The following is a 27,446-nucleotide window of genomic DNA, read 5'->3' on the forward strand; positions in this document are numbered from 1 at the left end:
CTTCCCCAATTCGAAGTCAGGTACCCGTTACTGCTGGGTGTGCAGGAGGGGAAGAAAAAAATCCGCGTCCGACCCTAGGCTCGAACCCGGACTTTCCGCTTCGGAGACGAGCGCACAAACCGCATCGCCACCGCACCCTCTTTGTATAGCCGTCTGTCAAAATTATTTTTTGAGAAATACTGAAAGTTTCAACGAAATCTTTAGTACGAGAAATATTCTAAAATGTGAAGAATACAACCCTGGGGATACAAAATGACCCCAATGCGTACGGATAGGATTAAAAAATATCGTGTTTTAAAGATGTCGAAAAAAACAGAGTGAAGCACAAAACTTTGCAGCTTCTATTCAAAATCAGACACAGTGCGTAGTTGTGCACTGATGAACAAATAAAACTGGCATAGAGCCACATTAAGTCAAGGAAGGTGATGGCTATTAATTGAACTTGAACTGTATGCTCCTTGTGTTTAACCATAATTAATTATATCTTCGATCCACTCCAGACAAGCACGAATATGCCACTGAGAATTTTGAATAACCCCGTAGCGTGATTCTGGCTCGATTCTTTGGACCACCAGTTCAACATTGAGTTATAATAGTTTATAGGTTGTTTCCATAGACTATGTCATGAAAGAAAGCCTAAAGGAAAATACAGGGGAGCTTTCAAGTTGGGGGAATGCTGTTACCATTCATATGTAAGCTTTCGGCTAATAAGGCATTTCTCAAACCTTTCTAGCAACCATGCAAGGGCTACTCTTGTGATGTGTAGGGTGTAGCCCTAGAAGCTCAGAGTTAGTACATGTTATAAGAACGTTTTGGGGTAGCTCCACCCTGTAGGAACCAGGCCTCGTCAACAGCATAACCCCCCCCCCCCAAAAAAAAAACAACTTCTCCGATACTTTCTCAGTAGATCGATATATACATCCACACATACAGCATAACTTCTAGACCACGAGAGCCCCCTTTATAGATTAATGTGGCGGTTGTGGCTTTACCGTCCTTGTCCTGAAACCAGAATGGGCCGGTCACGTCCCTGCAGCTCAGCGCTATTAAAGTAAAGTTTAGGGGCCTCCCAAGGATTTGAGGTTACGGTGTTCGCCTTTTATTCAATAGGACCCGGGTTCGAAACATGACACTGACAGAACATTTTCTTCTCTAAAATGTCCTCCTTGCACCTCCTCTCCTGCTCTCTACCCATGTTCTGTCGTCTGGCCCCCCCCCCCCCCCCCCCCGCCTCCTGGTTCTTTCTGCAGACCTTCTACTGTTACTCCTTGGTTGTCTTTCAGCTACACCCCTGACCTTAAGATGGGTCAGATCTAACATCTAGCCTTCTCGGATAAGGTCGAAAAATCTCGAAGGTCCATTGTGAAAGGTGCACACGTTAAAGATCGGTTGGTGGTCCAAAATCGATAAGAGTAGGCTCCGGCCACCACCCGGGCAAAATTCAAAATTAATTCCTATTAAAAATCGTTAATGCGTTCCGCGTGCTCATAATAACTTTATGCAGTTGCGAGTGACATGAAACACTTACCAAAACACATTTTTAAAAATAGTGAAGTCTTGCATTTTTACTCAATTTTAATTGACCGTTTTTTAACTTTTATATTTTCGAACACACAAAATTGATTTTTATCATATTGAAAAGTTTGATGTTCCCTTGGTTGGATTTTATTAACTTGGAGTTTTGATGAAAATGGTGCTAACATGAAAGAATTATTGGCCTTTAAATTGGTCCCTGTTTTTAAAGACACTCTATAATATATTGGTTATGCAGTCGACTCCGCTTGTGTTGAACTTGACTTAGTTAATTTTCAGTTAAGTTGTTCTTTTCCTCGGGTCCCAGCACCTCTTCTTCTTGACAACTCCCAACGGTGAAGTTGTACTTTGGATGAGTTTTTTTGTTTTTTTTCACTCCCACGACGACATCAACTCATCCGTAGTCGACTGTGTTAATAGAGCTGGCAGAGGTCTATCTTCTTCTTTTCTGTTTACAAGAATCAAATTGTGACCATTTTGCTCATTCAGATTCCATAACTCCAGTGCTACTACATGTACTATGAAACTCGCAGAGGATCAAGAGAAACTAAAGTGCAAACAGGTACAGCAAAGAAAAGGTAACAGGTGGAAAGTCTGGCTGAATAATATACGTGTTTTACGCCGCAATCAACATAGCTGAATTAATTAGGAGACCAACAGCTTTAATGCTGCCTGTCAGGGCCAACTGGGTCAAGATTTCGTAGTTTTAGTAGGAGTCTTGCGGCACTTACAACGCAAATCGGCCACGTAAGTGTCGAAGATTAGAGGTGTTACAAAAGAGTAATTACTTACTTGAATTACTTGAATCTTGAACTGGGGTCTTAGGAAGACGGGATGCTCCATGCTTCCTCGCCCCTCTTCATGAGGGTCCATTTCAGTGTGGGCAGGCTGATTGTCTCCATCATCAACTGGTTGTTGTAGCGTCTGATGGGGTCACGCAGCCTGCTCTTCCTACCTTCACCAAGCTGCACTCCTTTCGCAATCACAACCTCCTTCGTGAAGGAGTCCTCGTCGTGGCTGCTGGCTAGGTTTTCTCGGACAAGGGCTACTATAGTTGGAGGGTCAAGGGTAAGCTCTCCCTCTATGTTTGCAGAGCCTGCTAGCTTATCTGCTCTTTCATTTCATTTGACTCCTGCATATCCTGGGCAGAAGATCCTCTGCAAGCGTCTGATTTTGCTGTCTTACTAGACAGTAATATACCAAGAAAAGGAGGAGGAGGAAGAGAAGAGATAAGTATGATTGGTGTTTGATGGGAAAGAAGGAGCAAACCACCCCGGGTTGAAAGGGATACAGTACTACACCTCAGCAGAAACACAAAAAGACTTAACAAATAAATTTCCCCCAACCAACTGAATTTTTGTCTTTTGCCTGCAAGGCAAGTAGCCATGACGTTTACACCACAGAAACAAGCGAGGGGAATTCAATCAAAATAATGAAACCCAGATCATTTACAGTCAGTTTCTTCAATTCACGCTAACATTGCAGAATGGATAGAAGGGCAAAAAAATCCCTCAAACGTAGGCAAGAAGCTTAGGAAATTCTCCACAATGAATGATTGTTTTGAAAAACTTGCAGTAAAATGCATTCATTCCAAATTTATTAAAAACTATCACAAACTCTTCCAAAATGGGAGGCACGGAGGAACCAACACGAACCGACCTCACTGATCAAAATTGATCTGTTCACCAATAATAACACCTTGAAAAACATGGAGTCAAAGAGTGCCACATAAAAAAAAATATTTAAAAAAAACAACACACTTTTGTTTCCTGAATATTTTGGAAATAACACTGTTTTTATTCTGTATCACAAATACATACATCATGTGTACAATATCCAATAATTGCTGGGAAATCACCGGTGGAGAGCTTAGCATGAACGGAAAATTAAAGCAAGACACACTGGTAATAGCAGAATTAACGTGTTCTAAAGTAAAGAATAATTTTTTGTTTGATAAAAGCAGTAAACAAGGCGTCAACAAATCAAAAAGATCACACAAACATCACTTAATAAAGCACCATTTTTCACTTAAAGTTAAAGTTCCGACTGATTTTTTTTCGACTGTTCACACAGTAAAACAATAAAGAAAGAAAGCTCCCTCGATATTTTTTTGAAGAAAAATCACTGCGAGAGGAACACCCTCTTGGACCTGAAATCGAATCTTCATTCCCTAGGGTGAGATGAAGACGTAACAAAATGATGGTCACACAACATAAAAATGTCTGAACAAACTGAAATGACAGATAGAAGACAGAAATGGCAAGAAGATAAGAAAGAAGAAGAGGATAATCCTCTCTTCACCCATCCTTTATTTCAGAAGTATAAAATTTCCTCGCATCCCAAAGACTTGTTGGAGTACATAACCCACAGTCAAAATGACCTATTCTGTGTCTTAAAGGGCATAAGACTGAGCAAAAACAGCAAAGCCAATAAAACTGACAGACCAACTGATCGTATTTAAAAGGACTTCATATGTGTCACAACGTGGAGGAATCAGGTGTGTTGAGGATTTATTATGTTTGTGAAGAAGTTCAGTTCCGGTAGGCCTACATAAAGTGAGAAGCGTCATAAAGACAATCGCTCAGTCTAAACTCTAATTAGATCCTCGCACAATTGTTGTAAACACTTCCGGTGTAACTGAGTTCCAATAAAATGTCTGTTCTGAAAGCTCTGGCATTGTGTTTCTAATTTCACGTTGATACAAACGTAACATGGTGGCAGCGGTCTACTTTACAAAGTAGACCCAAAGAAAGTCTTTTTTTTTTAGTATGGGGTTTTACGGCACTCGCAACAGCATAAGGTCATATGAACGCGCGAAACAAGTTGGTTTTTTCTCAACAGTTCATTTCTCGGCCTGATACTGGTCAACATTTCTATTTAAAATTGTTAAAACGCTAAAAATCGAGTGTAAATAAATTTTAGATTTAAATTAAAATTTAAAACAACTTTCTAAATAACACTTACAAATTTCATATAATCTATTTTACATGTATAACTTTCCATAAAGAAAGTCTCAGCAATACGAAACATGTAAAAACCAATATGCAAGAAGGAATTACAAAGATTCCAAGGGATGATAACATACCTCTCAAAGTTGATTCAAGACATGTCAACGTTGACAGTAGGGCCTACCACTTAGAGAGCTCTTAGAAAAAGACAGTGAGTGGGTATGGCTTGACAAGCATGACAAAGCCACAGATGAGCGGAAGAGAGCACTGACAAATAGCCCAACCCTGCAGTTCTTTGATGTCAAGAAGGAGGTGAGCATCGAATGTGATGCAAGCAAAGATGGCCTAGGTGCTGTACTGCTACAAGATGAACGACCAGCGGAACAGGATCGAGAAGTATGACTGCAGCAGAGCAGCGGTACGCTCAAATAGAGAAAGAGAAACTTGCAATTGTGTTTGCTTTAAAGAAGTTTCATCAGTATGTGTATGGGCGAAAAACCCATGTGTACACAGACCACAAACCAATAGTGGCCGTATACAAGAAACTATATGCGAAGTGTCCCTCTAGTATACAAAGACTTCAGCCCTACAACATTGAAATCAAGTATAAGAAAGGGACAGAACAAGTGTTGGCAGACATACTGTCAATAGCAACTAAGAATGGTGCTCAACAACCAGAAATTCCTGAAGAAGAAGTCAAAGCTTTTGTCGAATATCTTTTTATCTCGGATACAAGTCAAGGTATTGGCGACTGAAGGTGGTGGGTGGTCACCTGGTTTCAGAGGTAATATTAACAAGAAAATGGCCGCAAAAGTTGAGTTATTTCCATAGCTTGACAGTCAGTGGAAACTGAAAATTTACATCTTTTATGCCTTCAATCAATGTTTTTTTGTAAAATCCACACAAAAAGGTGTTCTTTCATGGGCATGAAAGGTGTTGAGCTACAAACAAAAAAATTTGACGAAAATTCCCAAACCTGCGGAAAAGTGCCAGTTTCTTCACTTTCATTATTTTGACAAGCGCCTGATTTCACCACGATGCCTCGCATATATGCTTCCTCTTCATTTTTAACATTTCTGTTACTGAACAATATAACAGTTTTTTTCTTTTAAATATGCCCATATACACAAACACATCATGTATTCTCTTTCTTACAAATCATACTTTCAAGCCTACTCCAAGACAATCATAAAAAAGCAACCCTACATCAACTTTGCATTAACAACTTTTCAAAATATGCACTTCTCCTATTGCTCATGTAGCAGTAATTTCTTCATCACATTTACTACACATTCACTTTCAACAGATTGAGACCAACATTTAGTCGTGTACATTTATATGTCAGCACATTATCACAATTACTTTCTTCGCAAATAAGAGTCTATGATTTCATCATGTCCCTTTTCACAACCATCTGTCAAAAACCAGGGAACCTCTACTTCGACTTGTCCATGTAGATAATGGCCAAATGTAAAACCAAGGCCATGAAATATTATCTGCCACGCTCTGTTATACATTCACCCTTTCTTTTATTCATTTGAATAGTAATTGCTCTTGTTTTAACAGCATTAGAAACATAATTTGATCTCTCAAATGCTCATGTATTTGTAAAGAATAATGGCCAGTTTGTTCGTATAAACATTGATAACTCAACATTTAGGGATAATTGCATAGAAAGCCAGAACTTGTCACACAGGAATGAACAGGAACTTCTTTCATGAGCAAGTAGGCAATTAATCATCAGGGCAGTGAAGGAAGAGCTTTCCTGTCCACTATATTGACAATTCAACATCTCTCTGCAGGTTTGCTTGACAAAGTTCAACTGCTAGTGACCTTCCCACCTGCATACTACCCTCCACTTTCACTATCCAGATGTCCACATATTGTCAGCCACCTGTTCAGACGTATTAAGCCCAAAATTTCATTTTTTCTATACATTTCAGTTACTTGACCTTGTTATCTGTAGCATTTACTTGCTGTCAAATGTTTGGTGGAATTTCAAATTCTAAATGTTCAGAAAAAAAAAGTGATAAGATGCATAACGTAGGAAAAATTTGCAATAGAATTGAAACAGGTTTTTTTCTCTCTTCTAAAAAAATGTTGCTCTCTGGGCTTGGACCATTTGAACAACTTGCCAAAGAAATACCAGGCATGCCTGTAACGAATCAGTGGTAGGAATGTAGCCAACTGCAGTGATTTGTATGAGATGATAATTAAAGAGCTAACTATAGCTTGTTCACTTTCATCTGACCATGGTTAAAAAAAGATAAAAACAAATCACTCTATTTCATGTTCTCACGTTTTAGCGGGTCTGAAAGCTGGATGACCAACAGAATCTAGAAGTCCATTCATGAAGATCAGTGCAAACTAAGGTTCCTACACATTTCCTTTGATGTTAGCCTAAAACGGATAAAAATAATAATTTGGGATTTACAGCACACACATAAAGCATAAAGAGGTTGACCTATTTTCATCAACATCATACTTTAACGCATGCCAATGACACACGGTGCAACATATGGCTAAGTGCTTTTCGAGACTCGTGTGGAGATGTTTAGACACTGGTGGGAAGAAATCTACAAGATTACACTGAAATAGGTGATGTTGCTGTTTCAAAACAGGCACTTTGTAGGTGAGATAACTATAAAATCATCTATTGTAGTGCAGAGATTCTATGTTTGCCCCAAAAGGGAGATGTTTAATGTGGGGGCCCAAATGAAGAAATAACTGGATCAAGATTTTTTAAAAAATATATTTCTTTGGTTGCTGGCCTACAGGAGTGCCATGTACAGTTAGTTATGTGGGCATTGGTAAATTAATATTTGAACTAATATTTTTTAAACATAGACATGCAAAAGTGAACAAGCTATAATCTGTAGGAAAGGTGGTGGTCTGACATGATCTTTGGCATTTATTAGAGAGCATACAAAAACACATACTTAGATTAAATTCACTAAGCTTACAAGAAGCTCTGAAACCTGAAACAGTAATCTTGAGTATTCTCTCATTGCAGAAATTCAAGGTGTGTCCTGAAAAAAGGGACCTTAAAGTAACTCAATCCACTTTCATGCTGCACAAATTTTCCTCATTTCACAGCTCGACTGATATACGCAGGTTCTGTTTATCTATACAAACCACACTCAAAGAACATGCATTATCACTGCCTACCACAGAACCAACTATAGAGTTTTGGGAATGTTCTCTCTTAAGAATTCTAGGGTTTTCTGCCAGGAATCTTCTTGAGCATGGGCATGTTCTTTAGGACGTCCACCCCAGTACATAACCACACCTGAAAGAAGAGACATGAAAAAAATAATAAATTCCTAGAAAAACTAACCCCCCCCCCCCCCCCCCCAAAAAAAAACCCAAAAAAACCCTATTTTCAAAACACAAAAAGTTTCCAGCAAAACTTAGCACCAATCGATTCAGTGGCTTCAACTGAGTTAGAAAAATTCTTTCTATGTTTCATTGTCTCATTGAATCAACAATGCTTTATCTCTCAACAAGACTAACAGAATCTGATAACCCTTCAGTGAGCAGCTCTGGGTAGACACAACACCAGTCAACAGCTCTGTTGAATTATTCTACAGTCTAGCACACACATAGCAAACATGCACATATAAAGCGAAACACGCACATAGCGAACAGATTTTTACGTCCCAAATAAATTATTTTTCATACATTACATGTACATTCTTTGTATTCAAAACATGTGAATAGCGAAATTCCTAATGATAACGAAAAGGATTCCACGTTCCGCCAATTAAAAGCTACCTGAGTGCTAGACTGTATTATCTTGATCCAAAAGTTTTTAAGCATAATTACTATTGAATTTCCTATCTATGTGCGATGCAATGTTCTCTTTGAAACCTGGCTCAGCAATAAATAGTATGTCAAATTTCAGATGGAATTTCAAGCACAGAAAAGTATAGGGACACTGAAATGGTCATTTAGTGCAGGGAAAAGATAAAGCAAGATAGACAGAAAATAATGAGGGGGGAAGAAAAGAAGTGGTCCTTCCATTGGAATACCAAGGACACCTCCAACCACCCCTGTTAAATGTCTATAAAATTGCCAAAGTAAGCACAAAGAATAAAGAAGTAGTCACTTTGCAAATGTTAAATAAAGGGAAGCAGACAGAGCAGGGCTGAGTACAAGGGTTCACTGAAGAAGATTTAATTCTTAGTCTAACAGAGAAACATTTAAAGCTGGCCCTTGTTGTCCTGCTTAAGGTGTCACGGCTACTAGAAATGAATAACTGACCAGGGCATTGAAATATACTGACCCCGAACATTACTCGGATGGGATATCGTATAAATACTTCCTTTCAAGCTGGCATTATATTAAACAACTACAGTCAAACCTGCCCTGACGGCCACCTCTATAAGATGGCCACCCGTACAAACGGCCACTTTCCATTTCCCCCCTTGCGTTTTTTCTATATAATTTAACTGTGTAAAACGGGCACCTGTCCAACGCGGCCGCGGCCACCATATTTTAACACACAACCCCTATTACACTAAGCAATAACACCTGTCTTAGACGGCCACCTTAGTGACTCCATTACGTTTTGTCATAAATAATGCATTGGCCCCTGGCGTTGTGGGCGAGCCGTCATAATTCAATCACCTGTCATTGTTGTTAGGTAGTCCCTCCAACCGATCATGTTGCGTAGGCCCCTCCCATTGTTGACCAATAGCTACCAATTTTCAGCTGCTGGTGAGGTAAGCATGTGATCCCTCATAACCCATAAGCCCCGCCCAGAACTCATACACAAATCGTAAGTGAGATGAGTGGTCACTGTTTACCCAGTCTGTAACAAAGTAACAAAGGACATCAACATGAACTTGAGACAGAAGCGTTGCTCATTCTCCGAGTGGCGGTGACCTATGTGTTTGTTTTAACACGCATGGCACTCGGTCTTCTTCGTCTGATACATTTCGTTTTATTGTCACCCTTGTGCAAAATCAGCAACAAAATAAAAATTACAAACAAAACACAAACCACCACCACCATCAGCACCTACAAAAGCAAAAACAACAACAATGCGGCTACTTTCGATTGGGGCCTTAGATGAGAATGGTTTGTTTCCTTCATCTTGATCAGTCCTGCCTAAGACGGCCACCTGTCTTATACGGCCACTTTTCTCCTTGACAATGGGTGGCCGTCTTACACAGGTTTGACTGTATATATGTATACACACATACAATGGAGTCTGTTGAAACCAAAATTTGCAAAGACTACCTTGAAATTTCAATTTAGAGAGATTGCTCGGGTGGAAGAAGAAAAAAAACAAAGAATTTTATTTTTTCGGTTTGCTGCTGTTTTTGGATTATCTGTGTATGATTTAAGCAGACCCCACTATACAAATAAAAGGTACAATATCATTTAATATGGCCCTACGAATGCAGACAGGTCATAAGAAGTCTTCAAGTCTTCGAAATAAAATATCCACCCTTGACATAGCCAAGCGAAGTGAGTGCAGTTCCTTGAAAACTTCTCACACAAGTTCAAGAGTTTTTTGTTGATGATTTGAACCAGGTTTTTCCACACTGTTGTCCAGCCCAATATCAACTAATTTGTCAGTGCTCATATGAGAGAGGTAAAACTTTTTTAAAATATACAGGGTGGCCAGGGAAATTTTCCTCCTAAAAATCCTACCACACCCAAAAAAATCCTACCACTATAAGTCAAGCTGTTTCTTGCCATTGTCAGTGTTACGGCTCTCGTCAAAGAGAATCACATAGAAGGAGCTATTTTGTACACATCTTAGGATAGCCGACTACATCACTGGGGCAATCCCAATTAATGTTCCAAGGTAGCCACGTTTTGTGCAACTACACTGAAATCTCAGCTATTTTTCAGCCTGAAAACATCTCATGAATGAGAAGACTCGTGTCAACAACTGCTCTAGTTGATTACTATTATATTACTGTTGGTGCTCCTTTCAGTATCTCTCACAACACTTGTTCTGTTCTTGGTAACCTTAAGAATAGATTTGGCACCACAATGGCTGGTTTGGGCTTTCATGTGTTTTTGAGGTACCATGTGAGTGTTCAAAGCTTTTACACCTGAATGACCAACCTTTTAGTTCAATAACACAGCTTACAAGGTATGACGGATCCCGATTCCACACAAGTCCTGCACAACATGCGCTATGCAGAAAGCTCTCGTTGCAATCAAAATTCTAAATGCTAATGCTAAAATTTGCTACCAAGTTCAGTTTTTCCCCCTGGTGTTGCCTTTAACCCCCCCCCCCCCCCACCCGAGTGTATCTTTTTTTTTTTAATTAATAATCCCGCCATTCCGGAGTCCTATACTTCGCAACGCTCAGACTTAAAATGAACTTTAGTGACCCTAACATTCGCGGTACTCACTCGACGCCCTATCATCATGTGTGTGACATACAAACGCGCAGGTTCAGTGACCGGTCACGATGGCTAGCACGACAAGACGCTTGTATAACTTTCTTTTCTTTTTACACAAGTGACAATTATTGATTCATTTTCACAGCGACTCAGCCTTTGTAATGCACAAACCTCATGTTACAACAATGTTGTGTTATCAGACTTTTACCGGCAAATTTCAGGGTGGTAGTGAAAGCGAAAGTAGATCTAGATTTTCCCGATCGAGCCTCGGCATCACTCGTACACTTCCGCTTGCCGCCATAGCCGCCTGTTCGGATGAAACGTACTCTCAGACCGGGAAAAGCTGAATGATCGCGACCGACAAAATGAACTTAGGGACGTTATCGGGTTTGGTTTTCAAATATTCGAGACCTTTTATGTATTTTCGCGGGTCTTTCGCGAGGCAACTTACAGATTTCCTCAAATTTCCTTTTATTGCCGACGTTTATCCAACCATTTCCGTTGGAACAAAATTTTTCCTACAAAAATCCGACTTATCCGACCTAAACAAAAATTTCCAACCAATTTCCGACTTTCCGACTTCACTGGCCACCCTGATATAAATGTGTGTGTGTCTACAGTTTAACACGCACACTGTGTAACCTTTTCGTTACGAACGAATTTTGCTGTACAAGTACATATTTCAAATACAATGAATTTACATGCATTTTTTTTTAAATCTGGTTCTGAAAATCTGTGTTATGTGCTCACTCACTATGAGTGTGCTAGACAGTTATAGAGAAAAAAGGACAACAAACTCTCACCGAATACTCTGTTGACAGAAGCCCTACACAAAGCATTGTATGGAGGTTCCAACAGATGGCCAGCACCGGGATATCTCACAATCTCTATGTCCTTCTTTTTCTCCTCTGGGCATGCATCATAAAGGACCTGATAGCTCTCCGGGTTCACCTGACCATCGTCCATGGAGACCAGCATTAGGTGTTTCGCCTTGCCCTTCCAGATCTGAGAAAAGAACATACACAGTAATGTCTAACCACAACAAAGAGAGATATGTGTGTGTCTGTGTGTGTGCACGCACATGTGTGTGCGTTTGCATGTTTAAGTGGATGTGCACGTGGGTGTGTTTCTTTACATGTGTTAGTATTCTCCAATATGAATTTTAAAAGACCTGGCTAGAGAACAAAGACAAAAAAACACCTACCGAGTCTAATCCTAAAATGACACTATACAGTAGTTTATATCTCAGAAATGACCTACAATTGTTTCCATCCTTACTTGCAATTTGTTCATTTGTTTATTTGCTTCAGTTTAACCACATTAAAAAACAGTGCAAAAAACAAGAGCAAGCCCATTTTAAGAAAAGCTTCCTCTCATACCGGGATGAGGTCTCCCCTCGTTGGGTAGGCGTCCGTCAGTATGAGTCCGTCATCAGTAAAGTATTCATCTCTGAGGTCAATTCTGGAATGCAAAATAAGGGGCTGTCATTATATGAACACAAGGTGTCGGGCATTTTCTAAAATACAAGCTATATATGGAAGCATGGAAGTGTATAAACACATGACAAAAGAGACACTTTATTAAACAAACAAACATGTCCAAAGCAAAGGTGCCCTTAAGTACTCATTACTCTTTCTTCAAGTACTCACAACAACAATTCATGGCTCACTTCCAGGGTATTGATGTCTGAGGTTTAACTCTCATCATCATTCTTCATGTTAAGCACAGAAGACTTGAGCTCCAGTTGGGAAAGGTATTTTATCAAGTATCTGTCTTTCCTCTGGGATGCGTCCTGCAAAGGCAGGACTTAGACAGGCAGTATTGATCAAAATGGTCTACATTGTGTTGATGAGGTTAAAATAAAACCCATACTGTAACAGGGTAGCCACCAAATTAGGTCAAGCACTTTATTGTTGTCTCAGTTACATTACTCACTACCAAAATTACTATTGGAGAGAATATAATAAGTAAAAAACATTTTACACATTTGGTAGGTATTATTTATCATTACTTGAGAAGAGAAGGCACTTTCACAAGCCCCCTCTACTTTTTAACATGAGCCAAATGGTGCCTCTTGACATAAGCCTAAAAATCGTTTTTCGCGTTTTTTAAAAAAATAAAAAATTTTTGTCTTCCTCTGACTGGGTTCTTACGTGGAGACCACAGAATCAGTTTTAAGGCATTTTGTTCTGTTTATAAAAAAAACAGAAGCAGGTAACAAAAAGACAATGAAAGTTGTGATACAGATTTTTTAAATATAATATAATCACATATATCTCTTAACACGGTCCCACATAATTTCCCTCTTTCACATAGTGACTACTTGGAGACAGCGGCCAGAAATATTGAATGAAATTCAAATAAAAAGATCAGGAAAAGTCCTAATGGCCTTTTTTTCTATGTTATCTTATTTTGGGCTGACAATACAGATTATGCTATCAGCTCAGCTGATATCATGCTGAAATGTGGAGTGGCCAACTCAGGGTATAACCCACAAATGGGGAATTCTTGAACTTTGAAGGCCAGGAAGTTTCTAGGCTTTTACATAAGTAACTCTGTCCTCTCAGTGATGAATGGAAAGTCTTGGTTTCAACCATTAAAAATAATTAAGATTTGAGTCATGAGCTATGCTCATACCTAACTCTACGATATCGAAGCAAAACAATAACTCACTCGGACCCCTTGAGCAACACTTCTCCTTTGTACTTCAGATCACCGATACACATATTGAATAAACCATTTATACTGACAGCAGCAGTCACCTATGAGTAATAAAAATGCAAGACCATTAGCAAAAGAAGAATGAGAGAAAAAAAAGGGGGAAAAACCAAGCCAACAACAAATAAAACAATTGAAATTAAATTTGCACTATTTTATTTAAAGAGGAGGATGGTCAGCATTTACACATTTTATCAATACAACAGGACAACAGAAAGAGCAAAGGAAAGGAAGATGCTGGGCATAAGAGTTCAAGATCAAATAAAGCACAAAAAATACGAAAGAAAAAAAAGAGTGTCAGACGTCCCAAAATTTGTACTCCAACAAAAATCAGAAACGTGCAGGTCACATTAGTAAAATGAAGAACAATAGGTGGACAAAAAGATGTCCTGAATGGAGAAAAAGAACTGAAATACAATCCTTAGGATGGCCAGAAAGAATGTCTCAAGATCACATTACAGAGCAGACAGGTACAATCAGGATGTGGGGAACAGCAGATAAAACGGAGTGGAAGTCATTATTGGAAGGCAGTGCCAAGAAAGAAAGACAAAAATAAAGAAAGAAAAAAAATCGATACAATACAGCAGCTCAAGAAATATTCATTAACGGAGCTGAGAAATTGCCATATGTATACACCACCACCACCACCCCCCACCACCCAAAAAAAAGAAGTAGTAGTAGTATAGGGTTTTACGGCCCTCGCAACTGCGTAAGGTCATATGAGTGCGCGAAACACAAGTTGTTTACTTTCGCAAAAGTTCACTGCACGATTGGTTAACTATTAGACTTTAAAATGCTAAAATAATAAAATTCCGTGTAAATATATTTTCAATTTAAAACAACTCTTATAATAAACAATAATTTAAATAGTACGATTTCACTTTACAATTTGCCATAGAGGCCAATGGCCTTCATGTTGTTGTTGTTGTTGTTGTTTTCAAATCCCTTTAGCTGCGAGCATTTCGCTCTTGGCAGCGCAATGCCTCCCTCAAGTGCGAAATGCTCGCAGCTAAAATGGCCTTCATAAAATTCAATATTCTGCTGGGAACAACGACGGAAAAATTGTCTTGCAATTTCTTGCATTCATAATATTTCCTTCGGATCTCTCCAAAGTCTAGACATTCGGTTAAGATGTGTCTAACGGTAAAATCTGTGTCGCATCCGACACAGAACGGCTTCTCATCTCCTTGTAGGAGGTATTTGTGGGTCAGGGCCGTGTGTCCGATGCGCAATTGAGTAAAAATGACTTCGTCTCTTCCGGAGAGGTCCGAAGGATTTCTCTGTTCTAGTTTGGGTTTTATTTCATATAGTTTATTGTTTTTCTGCTTTTCCCAGTGGCTCTCCCACAGACTGGAGGTGAAGTGTCTCTACTCAATACTCAACATGAAATCTACCACGCTCCAAATTTTCCAACTAGTAACTCCTTACCCTAAAGCCTGCTAATAACAGAAGTAATTATCATGCTCACTTGTGGGCAATAGGCACTCATACACAGTACATACTCCGCTCCTTTGGACACACCAATGACTCCAATTCCTCCTTGGTAAATCTTTGGATGTTTGGAAAACCAGTTCACAGCTTCCTGTGACAAAACCAGATATTGTTCTGACCAGTCAAACACACAGATGAAAAACAGACGCTATACTATTCATGGTACAAGTCCAACATATCTTCATTCCTGCCAACGTCTTTGAATCCAAGACTGAGAGTGTAAAAATATGTTTTCAACGAAGTGATTCACTCTCCCCTGCTCACAAGAGACCCCCTATATTATGATTTGTTCAGGACAGACTACAAAAACACCTGACCCTCTTTCTTGCAAACCTCATCCCTTCCAAGAATACATGTAACAAACAACTCCAAAAGGCTCTCTTTTTCAGTTTCAAGGCTGAATATCTAATCCAACCCTTCATTTCACTGTAACAACAACTGGTTATTGGTCAGTTTTCTGATATTCACAAGGTTCCTGGTCTCTTAATTGCCTACAAATTTGCTGGCTGGGTTATTCATCCCAGAAGATAATGCCGGTCCTTTATAATTTGCTGCTTTTGGAAAACATAACGAAATAGCGTAGCAAATTAAAGGCATCACCAATTCTACTTTTTTTTTTAAGCATAGATTTGTATTTTAGAGGTCAAAACAATCTGATTTGATCTATGTCTCTATGCCAGTATAATGTATCAAAATGTGAGCAAATGTATTTTTGTAGTTGATCAAATGTTCAACAGAGATACACCAGTACCATCAGTATGAGAGGGTGATATGTCAAGGCTCAACTGTACCCTGTAACTGAGCAAAGGAAAAAGAAAATATACCCGTCCTTATTCAGTACTTGTGCCACATTCTCACTTTCATCCCTCTTCTTTACTTACAAGCTTTAATTCATTTGTTTGTTTGAGTTAAGAAAAGCAGATAAACACAACAATGATCATTTGTGCTCAGAAAAACTAAGAGAGATAGACAGAAACAACAGAGGGAAAGTAAAGAAGTAAGACCTACCAGTGGCACCCCCCCCCCCAACAATCCACTCGGGTTTTAAAGGAGTGAAGGAGACACAAGGACAGAAAGCTTACAAATTAAAACAATACAGATAGAAATTCTTCAGGAACAAAAGGAATCTAAAGCTAAATATTCATACAGTAATGAAAAGAAAAACAAATCAAGTCCGATACCTCGAAGTACTCAAAGCCCTGATCCAGTAAATTTGCAGGCAGATCCTTGTACTTGAAATACGGCAAAGAGAGGGCTGCGAAACCACGAGAGGCAAGTAGTGCAGCCCTGTACTCAATGAGGCCTCCGGAAGAACCAAACATGTCAATCACACCCTGGAACGGGCCATCCCCTGTAAATAAAACATTCCATATCAGTAAAACGTAATGACTGTCATTTAAAAAAAAGTATAACTAACAGATCAGATTGTCCACAGAAAAAAGACGCCATACTTTGGCACTAGGTTGATAAACAGAGAGATGAATGTTACAAGTGCAGCATTTTATAACAGTGGAACATATTGTAACAGCCACATCTGTTCAAGACAATCATCCGTAAAAACTGCCACTACCATCCCCCCTCCCCCACTTTTATATATATATATATATATATATATATATATATATATATATATCAAAATGACACTGTCAAGACATCCACCTGTCAAAGACGACCACGTTTCTCCTCGACAATGGGTAGCCGTCTTGGACAATTTTGACTGTATTTTGTTTCTATCCAGAGAATCTGTAATCATCAATCAAGAGCATCCATGTTTTGTCCAAAATGTTTTATTTCTTTTGGAATATGTGGGTTTTAAGTAAAGCCATAAAAAGTTCACCCTTGCCACCTTTCTACAAAATAACAGAACCTGAGAGTCCAACTAGTTCAGACCTTTGTCCTATGTATGGTCACTGTTTTTCCTGGCCACACTTTTGTGGGGTGAAGTGATATAACTGACATGACTTCTGAAGCAAACAAAAATGTATACTACCATTTATACTAGATCTTATTCATAAAATGTTCATGAATACTATGGTCTGTCTGTTTTTATAATGCTTTAACACTAACCTTTATAAACATTTACAGTTTGCAAAGAAAAATACCTACTTTGCCAAAACTAGTAAGCTCTACCATAAGACTAAAGCCAAGAATCATATCGTTGGCAAGCTTTTAAAATGTCCTGAGCCCAAAAGGTAAAACTTTTCAAGAGAGTGAAAAAAGTTTCATTCTTGTAACAATTGGACTTTCTTTAACTTTATGCATTTTTTCTTGCTTTCTTTGACATTCAGAATTTGAGTTTTGGGCTTTGCCTTTGGACACTTTAACAGCTGGTCGACAATACATAAGTGAAAAATCCTTGATACTGAAAAGAGCAGCTTACAATATATAAAAATCAAAAAGTCATGAAGTTTTGTATCAAGAAAAGTCAGTTGCACTGCAGAAAAAATTCAAGCATATAAGCAGCAATCGTGAACTTCGTCCCTAGTATTGCCATTGCTTCCATTTAAAGACTTCGGGGAAAAAATTCAGCATGACTGAAAAATATCTCAAAGCATACATGTACATTTTGTTGATTGCTTTTTGTCATTGAAGAGTTTCCAATACCTCTGGGGAAACTTTAAAATAGGAAGAAAAAGGCCATATACCCATGTGCCTCAAATAGAAGTTAACTTCAAAGATTGGTTAACAGACATAATTGTCAGTTTTTCATCCAACTTTTCACTAAAAGCAAGATCAAACAAATCTAGGAAACTGGAGATTTATATTATGATTCTTGACTTTTGAACAAAACAAAAAGGCAATCAGAAACAAGGCAACATTTTATAATAGCTTTCTTCGTGTTACATACCAGGAGGCAAGAAAAGGGCCCCTCTGACATTTCCTTCTTCAATCTCAATTCGAGTAACATCCTCATGTCTGAACCAGCGTTCTATTTCAATAGATGCTAAACTCGAGGGCTGAATGCCCGACTCTCCATATATATCTGTCAAATCTAAATGTCCTGCATAGGTGTTCAGGGTGATCAAACCAGGTCGGTTTGTGAAGTTGATGGCCATGCGGGTTTGCTGAGGCTGCCCTGGGGCTGGCTGGAGGCTCCACACAATTCCCATGGGCTCGACACCTATAAAAACACAACCAAAACTGAGATAAGGCATTGATTTAAATGTGACAACAGTTACTTGTCTTTGCAGAAATAAATTTAAAATGGGGCATAAATACTTGATTTTTTTTAGTAGAGGTTTTACGGCACTCACAACTGCATAAGGTCATATGAGCGCCAGAAGATTATAGGTGTTACAAGAGCGTAACAAACAAAAAAAAAGAAGGGGAGATAAGGACGATAGATGTTCGATAGATGTTTCATAGGAAAGAAAAAGCAAACCACACCAGAGCATCCGCCAACCACGAACATAAATATTTGCACAGTATACTGCACCACACAATACAATTGTAATTGCTTGTAGCAAACATGTTATGCCTCTCCGCCCATCCCCCCACTCCCCCCCCAAAAAAAAGCTCTCAGAAGGCAGGTTGTTTCCATTTGGCCTTACAGGCCCAACCCAGGAGGTAAAGGTTACACTCCATAACAACAGACACAAAGACATTTCGTCACATATTTTACAAGCATGGTAAAAAAAAACCCATTACACTGCAGATGCCAGCCACAAAATACAAAGCAAACCGCAACCAAATCAAATACAGTAATGCCTTTACTTTGCTGGTCACAGAAATACAGCACTGTACATTGTTTTTATATTCTTTCTGAATTAGCATATACTGACCACTCAACCAATTGGATCCCAATACCTAAATTCCTTTCATTTACCAGGAATCCTATTAACTGTATTGCACTTTCAACAATCTAGATTTAAAGCAGAAAAAAAGCAAAACACATCTAGTACTTTTTCCACTATGAATAGAGAAAAGATAAAACTTTTAGAATATGTAGGCCAACCTTGCAAACATCAGACAATAAAAGATTTGATTTCATGGAACTCATTTTTTTAAAATCAATAAACTATGGAGTAAGCATTAACTACATGACCATATATTTCAGAGCTTAAATTACACTGTCCAACAGAGAGGTCAACACCTGCTGTCCTATGAACAGCCCACTCACCACTTTAGGCATCAAGGAGTCGTTACTTTAGAATTACAAAGTTCTATCAGACATTTTTGGCCTTTTTAAGTTATTAAGTCAATGAGGTCAGAAACAAAATATTCTCTCTACTCTATAAAAATCGTAAGATTATTTGGAGTCCTTATCAAGACGTTCAAAGAATTGCATTAGAAAAAGCTTGACACGTTGTGCACCTCAAAATTTTTTACATCATATATCTCAAAAACTGGTACTGAGTAGATACAACTTTGTAGTTCTAGGGTAGCGAAGTGGCAATGGGAACAGCATGATACTGTTACTCTAATGAATTTACCAGTGTAGGTGCCGCCATGTGAAGGTTGTTTAGTTACATCCACAAAGCCGTTCTCATCAGCTATGTACTGTCCACAAGAGCCAAACAAGATTTTTTTTTCTCCATTCACAGATTGCCCATGGACTGTGACTTTCTCGTGTGATGAAAATCCACTTAAAGCTATGTCCACTTTGTCATCATAAAGTGCAACCTAGCAAACAATTAATGACAAGTCATTTAGAAAGGTGTATATCAGGAACAGAAACAATAATACATTCATATTTTGAAAGTCACTATCATTGCTACACATATTAAAAAAAACAAGAGTCATTTAAGAATTAAATATCAAAATAGGAATTATGACCTTTGGATACCTTCAGTCTGTAGAGCACTGTGATTTTTAAAGGCAAATTTAAGGCTACAAAGTACCATAAAAGAAATAAAGCATATTTTTATGCAGAAAACTAGCTGTACATACAATAACTGTCATACAACAGGGCTGAGGCAAGACAAGAAACAATTCAGGAATAAAATCGGAAATGTAAACAAGTATGTAGATCCTCTCCATAATATACAGTCGAACCTGTGTAAGACGGCCACCCATTGTCAAGGAGAAAAGTGGCTGTATAATGCAGGTGGCCGTCTTAGGCAGGACTGATCAAGATGAAGAAAACAAACCATGCCTTTCTGAGGTCCCATCCGATGGTAGCTGCTTTGCTGTTATTGTTGTTGTTTTCGCTAGTTTTTTTTATCTTTTCTTTTTTTCTTTTGTTGCTGCTTTTGTGCAAGGGTGACAATAAAACGAAATGTGTCAAACAAGGAGTAGGAGGACTGAGTGCCATGGTAAAAAAAAAAAACACATGGGTTGTCACCTCTCGGAGAACGAGCGACGCTTCTGCCGCAAGTTCATGTTGACGTCCATTGTTACTTTGTTACAGACTGGGTAAACAGTGACAACTCATCTCACTTACGATTTGTGTATGAGTTCTGGGCAGGGCTTATGGGTTATAAGGGATCACATGCTTCCCTCATCAGCAGTTGAAAATGTATTGTTACCTATTGGTCAACAGTGGGAGGGGCCTACGCAACCTGATCGGTTGGAGGGACTACCTACAACAACGACAGATGATTGGATTATGACGGCTCGCCCAAAACGCCAGGGGCCAATGCATGATTTATGACAAAACGTAATGGAGTCACTAAGGTGGCCGTCTAAGACAGGTGTTATTGCTTTGTGTGATAGGGGTTGTGTGGTAAAATATGGTGGCCGCGGCCGCGTTGGACAGGTGCCCATTTTACACAGTTAAATTATATAGAAAAAACGCAAGGGGGGAATGGAAAGTGACCATTTGTACAGGTGGCCGTCTTATAGAGGTGGCCGTCAGGGCAGGTGCGACTGTACTCCAATAGAAGTTGTATGGCCCACTTGGACTGCAATTATAATGGATGCACATATGTGTCACGACGCTGTGGAATTAGGCACTCGTCTGTTTTCCGGCTTATGGAGACAATGGTATAATCATAAAACCTGTTTATTTGTCTTGCTTTAGATGTAAAAAATGGTCATCAATCTTGAATAGAAGTTGAAATATTTGCCATTGAAGGAAGTGGGATAGCCTGGTTTCAGAGGTAAAGTTAGCGAGAAAATGGACGCCAAAGCCGGTGACTTTCAAAGCTTGAGAGTCCTTAGAAAGTGTAAATTTACATTTTTCATACCTCTGATCAATGTTTTTCAGTAAGTACCACACAGAAATGTGTTTTATATGAAAAAAAAAGGTGTTGAGCAAAAAAAAAAAAAAAAATTCAATAAAAATTACCAAACGGCCGGGAAGATGTGATTTCTTCAATATCCTTGTTTTGACGAGCGCCTGATTTCATCATGATGAATCACATATGTAATCTGAGAGTTGATTTCCCTGTTCTGCCCAACTATGCTGCTATTTGTGACTTTGGGTGCATATGGTTGAGTCTTCTATGTAAGGCACCCCAAAGGTGCTCAATGGGATTGATTCTGGTGAGCACGCTGGATGAGGCAACAAGTAAACATTATTCTGCCTCAGAAGTCTTGTGTGGCACCAGCAGTATGGGGTCTTGCGTTATCCAGCAGGAAGAATTTCTGATGCCTTTGGATAAAAAGCTACCACCCGAGGTATCAAGACTTGCATGATGTGCCACTGACAGAGACACAATTCTTGCAACCATGGCCAACATTCTGAAAGATGACATGCTTGAATAATAATTTAGGCAATTGCCCACAAAATCATGCCACTTTCACCTCCTCTAGGGTTTCTTTCAAAACTTTGTGAGTCTCTATGCCAGTGAGATCTAGACTTCGTGAGAGGGCCTGGAGGCCGTAGAAGAAGACTTGATCATATGAATGGTCAGTGTAGTATTCATACATGTAAGTATGTGAGTGTGGTGCGCCTATACATGTGTGAATGAGTGAATGTGTTTGTGTGTGTGTGTGTCTGGGGGGTTCTTGGGGCGGGGGGTGGGTTTGTAAATGTTTTACAGCGCTCACCACTGCATAAGGTCATATGAGCGAGCAGGACACACCAAACATTTTCAATTGGTAGGATATTTTTGAATTTAGCCCACGTGGCAGCCGAAGCCTACTCTTATCGATTTTAGACCAAAAGAAAGACAGCAGTAAGAGCCAAGGAGTAGCAATAGAAAGGCTGCGGAAAGAGTCAGGAGCCCAGAGGAGGGGGCAAAGGAGGTGAGGGGGTGGGGGAAGAAAGTAGAGACGAAAGCAGACGACAGAACATTGCTAGAGAGCAGGATAGGAGGTGAAAGGAGACAATTTTAGAGAAGAAAATTTTTCCATTCCTACCCAGATTCGGACCAGGGACCTTTGAATGAGAGGCGAACACCTTAACCTCTAGACCACGAGAGCCCCCTGTGTGTGTGTGTGTGTGTGTGTGTGTGTGTGTGTGTGTGTGTGTGTGTGTGTGTGTGTGCGTGCGTGTGTGTGTGCGTGTGTGCGTGTGTGCGTGCGTGCGTGCGTGCGTGCGTGTGTGTGTGTGTTTCAAGTAACTGTGTAGCCTACTGAATGCATTAATTGACTTTCAAACAAAAAAGAAACTATAAAAAAGTTGAAAATATTTCACAACACTCAAACAGAAGACAAGATACAATCATTGGGAATATAAAAGGAAAACTAGATCAGAATTTAACATAAACATTCCATACTGAAAAAGAGAGTGCCCCTACTATTAATAAATAACAAAATATGCTTTTTCATATTAAGTCTTGTTTCCATACCCGTGGCTCAACCCTAATGGACTGCCCTGCATTCACATCAGAACTGAAGTATACTTGCTGTCCATTCCCACTGACCACATGCCGTGCTAGTGTATAAAGTCTCCGAGAGCATGCTGCAAACAGAAAACATTACATCAAAGATTTATGTATAGAAAAGATGCATCACTCCCTCCTCAAACATCATCCATAGACCAGAGGCAATAAAATACAGGTGTCACCCCAGTACTTTGAAGATATTTCATTACATTCCTCAGATAGAGAGGTTGTTTAAAACAATATTTTATTCTAATACTAATATAATACATATAAGATGTCATTTCCAATTGTTGCATTCTATTATGTTCAACAGGACACCCAAAGAAACAACAAAGACACCTGCCACACGGTCATTTAAAATTTCGTGGGGCATATTCGAGCTTGTCTAGAGAGAAATGGTCAACACCTTGAACATACTATTTGAATAGCCACCAACCTTCCGCAAGTTTATTTAGAAATGACAATTTTACATAAAAACTTGCTCTTCAGTGCACAAAGAGTCAATAGACAAAGAGGAATTATAACCTTTGGATACCTTCAGTCAGTAGAGCACTGTAATTTTGAAAGGCAAATTTAAGGCTTCAAAGATTAAATTTTTTATAATTGCAAAGTTTTGTTTTGTGTTCTACTCAAATTTGGTTGAACTTTTAAACACTTGATATATTACAAAGTTCTATCCGACATTTTTGGCCATTTTGAGATTTGGAGTTACTAAGACCATGAGGCCAAAAATAAAATGTTTCATCTGCTCTATCAAAATCGTAAGATTATTCGGAGTCGTTTTCAAGATATTCAAAGAAAAGCATTCAAAAAGCTTGACATGATGTAAAACTCAAAATCCTTGAAGTCAAATTTCTCAAAACTAGGTACTGAACAGATAGAACTTTGTAATTCTGAGGTAGCCATATATCAGACAGGTAAGTCGTTGTTCTTCATATATTCACAAATATAACATCCGCTTTTTATTATTAAGGTACAGAGACAAGAAAGTGATATACTAAATAGAGACTGAGACTGAGAGGAATTTCACAGATAATCAGTTAGCACCACATTTCACTGGTATGCCCAGACATGCACATCTTAGCTTAAAAGTTTAAAAAATTCACTTCAGCCGGGGAAACCTCTCCTGGTCACTCTACCTAGTAGTAGGAAATGAGTTAAACTAATTATGCGCACGAGAGAGTGTTTATATGTGTGTGTGTGTGTGTGTGTGTGTGTGTGTGTGTGTGTGTGTGTGTGTGTGTGTGTGTCTTTGGAAGTGTCTCTGTGTGCATGTGTTTGTGCAGGTGTTTATGTGTGTGTATGTGTGTGTGTGAGTGTGCGTTTTTGTGAATGTGTGCGTGTGCGTGTTTGTGAGTGTGTGCGTGTGTGTTTGTGTTTGTGTGTGTGTGTGTGTGTGTGTGTGCATGTGCATTTGTTTATATGTGTGTGTGTGCATGTGTGTGCATGTACATATGTGCATGTGTGTGTGTGTGTGCATGTGTGCGTGCGTGCACGCATGTGTGTGTGTGTGTGTGTGTGTGTGTGAGTGTGTGTGTGTGTGTATGTGTAAGCGAGTGTGTGTGTGTGTGTGTGTATGTGTGTGTGTGTGTGTGTGTGTGTGTTTCATTAACAGTGTTGAACTCACTAACTGACTTACAGAAAAAAAAAGAAATGAAAAAATAGTTGAAAATATCTCACAATGTAACAATCAAACAGAAGTCGAGATACACTCACTGGGAATATGGGTTATTGAGTTGCCCTTTACATGGGTCCCCTTTTTTTTTAAGGGGAGACGTACACTCCCGGAAAAATTTTCTAAACGAAAGACTTTTATTCAATTTCAAGTAATTGTGCAAGAGGTTCATAGGTAAATAGGATGTACTAGGGGTGAATTTGTTGAATTTTTCTAAAAAATGGGTCTCTGTGGCGGCCATCTTGGATTTTCAAACCAGTTTCTAAGTGCAGAAGAATTTCATAGTAAATATTGAATTATCAGCCTGAAATTTCGCACACAAGTACAAACCTATATGAACTGGGGATCTATGAAAGGATTTTGACCTATCTTTAAAACTAAAAAAGTGAGCCCAAAGTCAGTGGACCCCCTAGAGTCAGTTGACGAAATTTCGGGGTACATATTACAAAAAAATTGAATATTTCCATAAGTTACCCATATTTCCCAATTCCCTTTCATAGATCCCCAGAATCGATTTTAAAGCACATGTACACCAAATTTGAAGCTTCTAGCTTCTGTAGTGTTTGATAACTCCTTGCACCCAGGAGGTCACATATGTCAAAAAGCAGATTTTGAGAAAAACAGAAAAAACAGGGATTTTTTTAAGGATTTTCAAAGCATTTTGCACTTTTCAAACGCCCTTTTAGGTCATTTAGGGTGTTTTTTCAACAGTTTCTTCATTTTGACTCGATAGAACAGATGTCAAAGGATGTTTTTCCGCAAAAAACAAAAGTTGGATAGTTTGAAAAATTGTATCGATATTGCCTTGGATCGCCGACCCGGGTCTTCCCTTAAAGACTTGAACTGCTTTACTGCTAAGTACAACAGACTGACAAAATATAGTCATACGTTCGGTGGAACAGTGCACCAGAACAGCAGGCAACTGTAGTAAATCGTGTATCTTTACAGGCTAACCTATGTCTCGCTGAGTAAGAGATGACACTTCCAACTAACTATTTCAGATAAAAATAAGAAAATCGCTTGTGTGATATCAAAACATTTGAAAGACAATAAGTGCACTGATATATAATTTATACATATATATATTTATATATATATATATATGTGTGTGTGTTATACAGAAACAAGAATAAGTCAAACTTAATACCTTCCATTTTCATTCTTGTCAACGTCACATTTAAATATGTAGCATACGATTTGTAAACTCGCTCATCTCTCCCAAAAAAGACCTCAAACTCAGTAAGTGTTCTGTAAACCAGCCTTCCCTAGCTGGCATATCTGGCACAGCACACAATAACCTAGTATAGTGACCAGTGTTAATTTTTTAAAGTCTGCCATGACTACCACATACATAATAAACCACTTTCATAATCCCCCACTCACACTTTTTTGTTTCTTCCCAACCACCATTTTTTACTAATTACAAAAATGGGAGTTATAATTAAATACAGCTCTGAAACCTTATACGGGGCGCCCAATATGGCGGATCGGGCCGATCGCCCAACTCGGTCACCTATGACAACAAACGCATTTGTTTTTGAGACATGCCGTTAAACATAGAAGAAGCATTTTCCGGATTGGCTGCTAATTTTAGTAATGTGATGTCATCACTTCCTGGGATACCCACAGACTATTTTAAGAAGGCCATGGAGGTACTGCATGGAATGACGTGTTTTTGGTATCATTTCAGATTTCCTAGATCTAGTACTTGGATATGATGGAAATCGCTTCGATCTAGATCGTTGATGCTCAGAACAGTAAGATTAAGAACGCTGATGTTTGAAATTGAAAAACGGTAACGCAAAAACAATAAACCGTACGAAAATTGCAAAAAAGACTCTGGAGGATTAGATCTAGATCACCCCCCCCCCCCCCCCTCCTGTATTCTTCATCACTAATATACATTTTTTTAAAAACAAAAAAAACTACTAAGCAACAAACTATAATTTATAAAACTGTTGGTCAGTCAGGAGGAGCGAAGAGAAAAAAAAAAACTTTGCGGGACCGGGATCGAACCGCTCATAAAATAATTGCATGACTTCAAACGCAGACACGCTGTCCATTCGGCTATCAAAACTTCCAACAGCGAGAGGTAGACACTTCCATCTTTGGTGCCATGCGGTGGGCTATACTTATATGTAGTCACGTGATCGGAGTGGCATCCTGGTCTGACGTCAAGCAAGATATGAAGATGGTCGCCTTACCTAGTCCTAAAAATAGTTTGCGTCGTTCTACGTTTAACCGCATGTGTTTTTGAGTCTGCGAGTCGGGCGCGACCGTCTGATCGTCCTGACCCCCCCGACCCCATTCGTAATGGGTACCCCCTAAAAAAATGATTTCTTTTTTCAACTTAGGCCACTCTAAAAATATGGAGTATCCCAAGGACTAGAGGGAGGTTACAATTAGATCTAGAATCTAGATCTAGACCCTTAGACCGATTGTGAATTAGACTAAATTGCTCACACACACACACACACATACACACACACACACACACACACACACACACACACACAGACAAACACACACACACAAGTGTCACCAGTATCTAAATAAAATATAGATTCTAAATCAATGCATTTTCATTAAACTTCTCTTTATCAGTCAACGTTCATAAATGTGCAACCAGGACCAGGTCAGAGAGCCTGGAACTCCAGGAAGCGAGATGTTGTGACTGTGAAGACGAAGGTCTCCATCCAATAAAAGTAAAAGAAGTACAATGCAATGAATGTAGATTTTATACGTACCACTTCTAAGCATGATTGGGGCATGCGGGTAACAAAATGTATGTTTCGGCACTGTTTGTCTCTGTCACACATAGCCACAGACAAGAAAGCTATAAAATTAATAATGTCTCTGATTGTTGAGTTACTAGAAATTTAGATCTTAGATTCTAGGCTTAGAATCTAGATCTACGTGTATTCATGGTCTACAGACAGACTTTTCTTTCGGCTCATCGGACTCGGTCGGACGGATCCACTCCACAAACTCAACTTTGAAC

At 39.0% G+C, this 27,446-nt stretch overlaps 1 protein-coding gene across 3 annotated transcripts; it reads right to left on the reverse strand.

Moving 5' to 3' along the window:
• Positions 1-7,229: 7,229 nt before the first annotated feature.
• LOC101845974 (acyl-coenzyme A amino acid N-acyltransferase 1) lies at positions 7,230-27,433 on the reverse strand. Of its 3 annotated transcripts, none has more exons than XM_005090748.3 (10): positions 27,193-27,433; positions 22,735-22,847; positions 19,492-19,681; positions 17,907-18,179; positions 16,240-16,409; positions 15,036-15,149; positions 13,523-13,611; positions 12,229-12,310; positions 11,653-11,854; positions 7,230-7,770 (listed from the first exon to the last, which is right to left on the reverse strand). In XM_005090748.3, exons 1-10 carry the CDS (start codon positions 27,203-27,205, stop codon positions 7,661-7,663), a joined length of 1,356 nt encoding a protein of 451 aa, XP_005090805.1. In that variant the 5' UTR covers positions 27,206-27,433; the 3' UTR covers positions 7,230-7,660. The 3 variants fall into 3 exon arrangements, with proteins under 3 accessions (XP_005090805.1, XP_035828114.1, XP_035828116.1); XM_035972221.1 differs by lacking the exon at positions 27,193-27,433 and adding an exon at positions 25,593-25,774; XM_035972223.1 differs by lacking the exon at positions 22,735-22,847.
• Positions 27,434-27,446: the final 13 nt, after the last annotated feature.

This window comes from Aplysia californica, unplaced genomic scaffold, assembly GCF_000002075.1.
Source record: "Aplysia californica isolate F4 #8 unplaced genomic scaffold, AplCal3.0 scaffold00021, whole genome shotgun sequence".
NCBI classification, from domain to species: Eukaryota; Metazoa; Mollusca; class Gastropoda; order Aplysiida; family Aplysiidae; genus Aplysia; species Aplysia californica.